At 44.9% G+C, this 7,511-nt stretch overlaps 1 protein-coding gene across 1 annotated transcript; it reads left to right on the top strand.

Moving 5' to 3' along the window:
- The first annotated feature begins 2,007 nt into the window (after positions 1-2,007).
- Positions 2,008-6,497, top strand: LOC119356818 (wall-associated receptor kinase-like 10). The gene is made up of 3 exons (XM_037623805.1): positions 2,008-2,109; positions 4,076-5,608; positions 5,700-6,497. Exons 2-3 carry the CDS (start codon positions 4,123-4,125, stop codon positions 5,987-5,989), a joined length of 1,776 nt encoding a protein of 591 aa, XP_037479702.1. The 5' UTR covers positions 2,008-2,109; positions 4,076-4,122; the 3' UTR covers positions 5,990-6,497.
- Positions 6,498-7,511: the final 1,014 nt, after the last annotated feature.

Raw genomic sequence — 7,511 nt, 5'->3', positions numbered from 1 at the left:
AGACTGAAAAAATTAAGCTCCGGCACAGCACAGATGCAGTCATTATCTTCTTTTCAATTTTATTATGCTCTTTGGGTTGGTAACAAATATGTGCAAAGGCATGTAAAATATATAGTCTTCCGGCTGTCATAAAACTCTTCGGTCGGTATCCACCGACCCATTGCTGTCAAACCCTACCTATATGGATTTGCATGCTACTTAATAATGCATGTGCAATTCACGTTCTACGGGTCTGGACAAGGGAATGGCCACAAAAATTGACGTGTTTGTCTTCTATCTCTAAATAAAAAAGGCTATATATGCAAAGGCAGGCTTATTTGTCTTTTCTTGATTTGTAATATTTTCCGGTGCAACCAAACTATCTTTATATGCATGTTATTCTCATATATACTTGGATATTAATCGAGATGTGCATTTGCACGTGCACGCTTACTAGTACTGAACAAACAGAACAACCCTCACGCGTCTAAGTTGCTGGTTCAGACATTCTACTGAAACTGAAGAAACAAGGAAGGCAACTAGGCAAGGCACACTGATTTTTCTGCAGCACCAGCCATGAGCTATCAAGACCTACGTACTTCTCAGCGACAAAAGGGAGTGCTAACATCCCGCCGAGCGCAGCTGCATCTCGACTGATCGAGCACGCAGTCATGGAGGAACGACCAAACTGTACAAGGCCATGGTACTTGGCAGCCGCGTCTCGTAATGCATCTATGCCAGATTGCTATGTCCGTGTGTTGATCTACGTAGAAGCGTCCTTTGCATGATTATGTGTGCAGTGTGGAACTTATGTCTCTGCTTTGGCTGATTGCTTTTCAAAAGAAGATAGGGAGGTCAGCAGGAGCGTACTGTCAGCAAGAGCCAGCGATATAAAATGATCATCGACAACCCGTCTTACTTGACAACAAGAGCAACAAGGACGTTGATTATAGTCACATATTGTATAAATTTTGATTTGATGCATATAGAACAAGGCATTATGCAATTCCATAGTGTGTCATCCAAGCAAGATTTGGTATTGAAACCTCACTGGGAGTCCATGGGCCAATTTCATGACATCCAAACAAGTGAAATCGTATTCATGCCCATTACAGTTTCCTCACTAAATTGGTATTGAAACCAATTCAATACGGAGTCCTTCAATACAGACATCCAAACGCAGCATAAGGCACATCAGGATGTGTCTGTGAAATGCAGGAAATAGGGTCTGTCAAGTCACCCCAGCCGGTGTGCCGGACACGTCGGGCGTATAGTGGCTCAAATTAGATGACCGCGGTTATAGATGCCCCAAGTATAGTTTTATACAACTTGCTTTTTGCTTGAGCGGAAGCGGGGGATAATAATGTGGAAATCGCGCCTGCGCACGCGTAGGAGACAGGAACATGGGGGCTCGACGGTGAAAGATTGAGGGGTTGTTTGGATTGTGACTATGGTTGTCATATATTGTCATATTATTTTTGTCACATTTTCCACACTTGCCTAACTTAAGTTGCTCAAATTGTTAGCCAAACTTTGGCTTGCCTAAGAGAATCTTACTACACTTTTTGTGTTTATAACATGTGGGGTTTACTGCTCATAAAAAAAATTCTTGCCTTAGATGTGGCTAGAACCAAACACACACCTAACTTGATCAAGTTTGTCTAAAATGAGATGTGATAAAGTGTGACGAGATGTGACTAAAAACTAAACAGCCTCTGAAAGTGGCAACCCGAGGCGACGGCGACGGCGCCCGCGCGAGATGAGAAAAAGAACGAGGCACAGCGTGCCATTTTTCTCACCAACTGAAAGTCGCCCGTCTACGATACGGTCGCAGTTTCAGGTATGGCCCAGTGGCAGCCAAAGTATGGACTTAGCTTGAGTAGAGTCAAACAAAAGCCAAACCACCAGTCAAAATAAACGGTCCATACGACTCGCAGCCGAGATCCGACGGTCAAGATAATCTCAAGAGGGAGTGGCCTGAGAGTGTTCCGTATCCTGCGGGCTGAAGGGTTAGCCATACATACGTCTGCTCTTTCTTCTACAGATCCATTCCATGGCGGTCGGCGCGACCACTAACGAAAGAAGGCTCCATTGACTCAGCTATGTTACGGTGTCCATTCTCCTCAAGTGGTATGTCTCCATGTCTTTACTTCTCTCTGTTTTTACCCCTAGATATTAGCACTTTCGGTTTTGAATTCTTCACTTCTTTGTTCAATCGATTTCAGCATGTTCTCTTCATTTTTAAAACTTTGTTTCATTTTTTCGGCTAGGAAGCAATTATGTAGAATTACCCAGATCATATCATGGTGCTGTTATTCAAAATCCATGGCAGAAATGAACAATAAAAATTGTTAGAGAATAGGCCCATGGCCCCGGGTGAGAATTTTTGCTCGGAGCCTGAAATTTTGCAAAAATCCAAACTCACCAGCTTACAACATTCAGATCATACAACACCCAGCCAGCAAAACAACCAGACCGCAACAAGCTACAAATTAACAATACATAACGTATTAAACTATAAGTTATACAAACACACGTGATTCTCTGCATCGTTGTGTAAATATGTAAACTAGAAATCCAAATTGCTTATCTTCGGCACCAAGAGGATGATTAATCCAAGGAAATTAAGCACTCTTACGTGCTTTGTTTATTTTGTTTCCTTGATTATTAGAGCAACTCTAATGGGGCGACCCATTTCGTCCGCCGCCATTCATTTGGGTCGGCGCGGACACAAAAGTCAGCCCAACGTGCCGACCCAAACGGACACGCATCTACTTTTCGTCCGCGGGCTACCCATTCCCGACCTATTTTTGAGCCGGATTTGCGTCGGCGCAGACACAAGACGGACGCGCGTGCTCGCCCTCTCCCCTTCCGGGCCCGCTGGTCGGTGGCACATTGGCCTCCCCTCTCGCCCCAGCCAACAACAACCCTCGCCCGCCTCTTTCGTCGCCGACGCCACCGCCCATTTTTTGCCGGCGACTCTGCCAGCTGCCGCCGCCCACTCCCCCGTCGCCCGCCACTGCCGTTTTGCCGCCGCCGCTCCCCTCACCGCACAACCGCCCGCGACCAAGAAGCCGCCTCGCCGCCCCAGTCAGATCTGACCGGCACACTCGTCGGACGCCAGCCCACTCATCGAATGCCGGCAGGGCAACTAGCTGATCCGTGCACGCCGCGACTCCCCTCGTCGGCCGTCTCCTTCTTCGACGCCCGCAAGCTGTTCGACAGTTTGCCAAGGTACGAAATGGACTCCGCCGATGAGTTCTTCCACAATTTCCTTTACGACTCCGATGATTCGTCGTCTGATGATGAGGAGGAGATATTGGCTGCCGTGTTGGTCCATCACCACCTAAACAGTCAGTGCCCGTTGTTCTGTGGCTTCATTTCGGGCCACCTTCCGGCGTTGAATTGCAACCGAGAGAGTGGGCATTTCCTTCTCTGGAAGGACTACTTTGATACAACAAACCCGTTGTTCAAACATCATAAATTCCGCTGCGTTTCCGTATGAGTAGGCATGTTTTCAACCGTATTAGAAAGGGAGTGATCGGCTATGATGACTATTTTGAGTGCAAAGAGGATGCCGTCGGCAAGATTGGTTTCTCCTCTTATCAGAAATGCACTGCCGCCGTTTGAATGCTTGCATACGAAGTGCCCGGTGATCTCATTGACGAGTACGTCCGCATGAGCGTGATTGGGAAACTCACGTGCAGCTGCAAAATGATTTGGTTGAGTATATGTGGGCTCATGTTGGCAACCAATAGATGCATCTTCTTTTATTCGTTTGCAAAACTATGTGAAACATTTTTATTTGTACCCGGCTTATAAAACTATACTATTATTCGGTAAACTATGTTATTTGACAATATGTTTGAATGCAAATCAATGTAATATTGGGCGGCCAGTCGGCCACGCCGACACATATGGGTCGGCGTGTTGGGCGCGCTGCCGACCCAAATATAAAAGAGGGCGGACGCCGGGTGGGCGGCCGACCCAAAAGGACAAAAAGCGGACGAAATCGCCGTCTGTTTGGGTCGCCCCATTGGAGTTGCTCTTATGTTGGATTAAATTTGACTTTTACCACTACCAAAACTGTTTCTAGGTCAAATTGTCTTCCAACGTTGAATAAGTTCCCTACTACTTCCAAAGATGGATCATCCAGAAAATATAGTAACACAACTTATCCATGAAGAGCACAGATCAAAATGGATAGCACGTAGCAATCATAATGTGAAATGTTTTACAGAAGATGAGATAAAAAGATTTACCGACAACTATAAGACTTTACTCGGTAGAGGTGCCTTTGGAGAAGTTTATCAAGGAGTCCTTGAGGACAAAAGTATGATTGCAGTCAAGAGGTTTATCTACAATGTAAGAGAAAGTTTTGCCAAAGAGTTGATCGTCCACCGTGAAATCAATCACAAGAACGTAGTCAGATTAATTGGCTATTGTGTAGATGAAAGTGCCCTAATGGTGGTCACGGAGTATATTCCTAAAGGAAATCTGAGTAACATCCTTCACCAGGATAGTATGCCCATCACTTTGGATACACGGCTAAGAATTGCAATTGAATGTGCAAAAGCATTGGACTATATGCATTCACAAATGTATACTCAGATCATTCATGGTGATATCAAGCCTGCTAATATACTTCTGGATGATGGACTCGGTGCAAAAATATCAGACTTTGGAATATCAAGACTAATCAACACTGAAAATACTCTATATACTCTAAATGTGATAGGAAGTATAGGCTACATGGACCCTCTGTTTGCTCAGAGTGGCCGCCTCACAGCAAAGAGTGATGTTTACAGTTTTGGAGTTGTGCTCCTGGAACTGATAACCAGAAAAAAAGCAAGAACAGAGGATGGGGAGATTGGCTTGGTTGAAAGTTTTAGTCAATCTCTTTCAGAAGGGATTAGGAGGGTGAGGGAGATGTTTGATTCTGAAATTGCAACATCGAGCGACATGAAGACTATTGAAGAGATTGCTAAGTTGGCAGGTAAATGCTTGAAGATGGAACTTACCAAACGTCCTCACATGTTAGAAGTTGCAGAACGTCTTCGCAAACTTAAGAAAGCTGCATGTCAGGTACAAGAAAGACCAACTCTGTTTTCTTGGATATGGAAAAATAAACAAGCTCCAGCCAAAACACCACCACTAGAAAGCAGCAGCAGTAGCCAAAACGCGAGAACTGTAGCTCCAGCTGAAAAGATGCCATCACAAGAAAGCAGTGGCAGTACCCTCAAAACGGGAATTGTGGCTGCACTCAAAGCGGCACTATCACAGGTAAGCCATGATAGTACACAAAATGTGGGAACTTCTATCATTGGGTCGACAATGACAGGCCAATTGTTCGACCTGAAAGACCTGCTTGGGGCATCGACTGAAGTTCTGGGCAAGGGTACAATCGGGACAACATACAGAGCAACACTAGATAGTGGATATGAGCTGGTGGTCAAGAGGCTGAAAGATGTGGACTTGGAGGAGGCGGTCTTTAAGCGGCTTGTTACGTTGTTTGCTGCCATCCAGAACAAACACATAGTGCCACTTCTATGGTATTACTGCAGCAAGGATGAGAGGTTGCTAGTGTATAATGTAGTCCCCATGGGTAGCCTAGCAAAAGTACTCCACGGTAATGTATACACTGTACAATGATCATATGCCTGCCTTTACATTTCCTGAAGTGTTTGATGCATCACTAATTTCATGATATGTGAATCTAGGCGACCAAGGTTCTGGCCCAGCTCAACTGGACTGGGAGCAGCGGTTGGCTATCTCACTAGCTGCTGCGCGTGGTGTGCAGGCTATCCACTTAGCTGGGCCATCAAGCTGCCATGGCAACATCAAGTCTTCCAACATCCTGCTCACCGGAACTCACAACGCATGTGTGTCGGAGCATGGCCTGATAACACTTGGTATTTATTACAATGCCTCCGGCTACTGTGCACCCGAGGTCACCCGCAATAGGTGGGTCTCCCAGAAATCTGACGTCTACAGCTTCGGCATCCTATAGCTGGAGCTTCTCACCCGCAAGTCTCCACTGAGGAAGAGATTTCAGGATGACAAGGGAGTAGATTTGCCACGGTGGGTGTGTTCCATTATACCTGAGGAGTGGACGGCGGAGGTATTCGACGTGGAGCTCCTAGCATGGGGGCAGAAGGATGGGAAAGAGGAGTGCATGGTGCGACTTATGCAGCTCGGGCTAAAGTGTTGCAGTCAAGATACTGACTCGAGGCCTACAATGTCTGATGTCGTGCAGCGGATTGAGGAGATCGGACAGTCCTAATTGCTGACAAAGAACCTCACACATCATAGTGAGTGAAAGTTGCCGGGTCACAGTTGCATTCAAATGTCATATATTTTCAGTACCACCTTTCAACTGGTTATCCCAGAGAACGATAAATAAATTTTGACGATGAAGTTATCTCAGAGAACTACTATCCTGAAAAAGACTTTCACTGCTAGTTTGTAAATTGTAATCGATCAACTGTCCTACATGTTATTGGCATATATACCCTGCACTTTTCCAAATAAAAATAAAAATTGGCATATATGCTCTACACTTTTCCAAATTAAACGTTGGGTTCATGATTCTACCAGCTAAGCTGGGATGCTTAGACATATGTGAAGACTAAAAACCTGCTAAATGTTTGCTTTACAGATTGATTCATACCAATCTGCGCTAATATGTTGATTCATCTTCCCAATTGTCATTGGCTTAATCTTCCTAGGATGAGGCTAATATCATTGTGTTGATTGGGATTGTATAATGCAATCTTCTTCGTTTTCGATGGATGCATATGCAGGTTGTTTAAATCAACTAGTTCAGGCATCTTAGTGGTTGTTAGTTTTTTTATATAAAAAAACTCTCCATTAGTTTCTCAGTAACTTTAAGTGCCATAAGAGCAGAACGTCAAATGAATTGGCAAGGTTTTAAGCATAGTACATGAAGTTTAAGTGTGTTGGGAACTAGGAAAAATAGACGACCCGAATGAAAATTTGAGTTTGTCAGTCTAGATTAAAGTTGGTACTGAAATTTTGATCTAAACGATCTTATATTTGTTTACAGAGGGAGTACATCGTATAAAAATAATAATTTGAACTGATCTAGTCATCTAAATCGGTGAATTATACACATAAATTTATAATACTGATATGGTTGCAGACAAAACAAAAAAGTTAGAAATGAAAGAACCCTAATGATCTACTATATGGCTTACTTGATGTCAATTAGAACGCTGAAATTACACAACCGGTGATGAGGCTGTGTTGTGGCGGCGGCGCACAAGCGCAAGAGATGGGCGACGGCAAGTCGCTGATTGCCGGCCGCAAGCCAAGCCGGATACTGCGTGATGCTGCGATCGCGCGATAGGCAGTTTCGGGCGGCTCCGCAGGTGCCGTATCATGCGTTGTGCTTTAGCAAAACTGTTTTTTATATATGCGTGCGTGGACTAGGGGTCTGATCCATCGAATCGTAGCGTTCGTGGCCGACGTAGCCTAGGCTGTTTCTTGGCGGTGGGCTTCTTATAGCCTTT

The sequence above is a fragment of the Triticum dicoccoides genome, chromosome 2A, assembly GCF_002162155.2.
Source record: "Triticum dicoccoides isolate Atlit2015 ecotype Zavitan chromosome 2A, WEW_v2.0, whole genome shotgun sequence".
Taxonomy (NCBI): domain Eukaryota; kingdom Viridiplantae; phylum Streptophyta; class Magnoliopsida; order Poales; family Poaceae; genus Triticum; species Triticum dicoccoides.
Note: the sequence above shows the minus strand (reverse complement) of the source record. Positions and strands in the feature narration are given on the sequence as shown.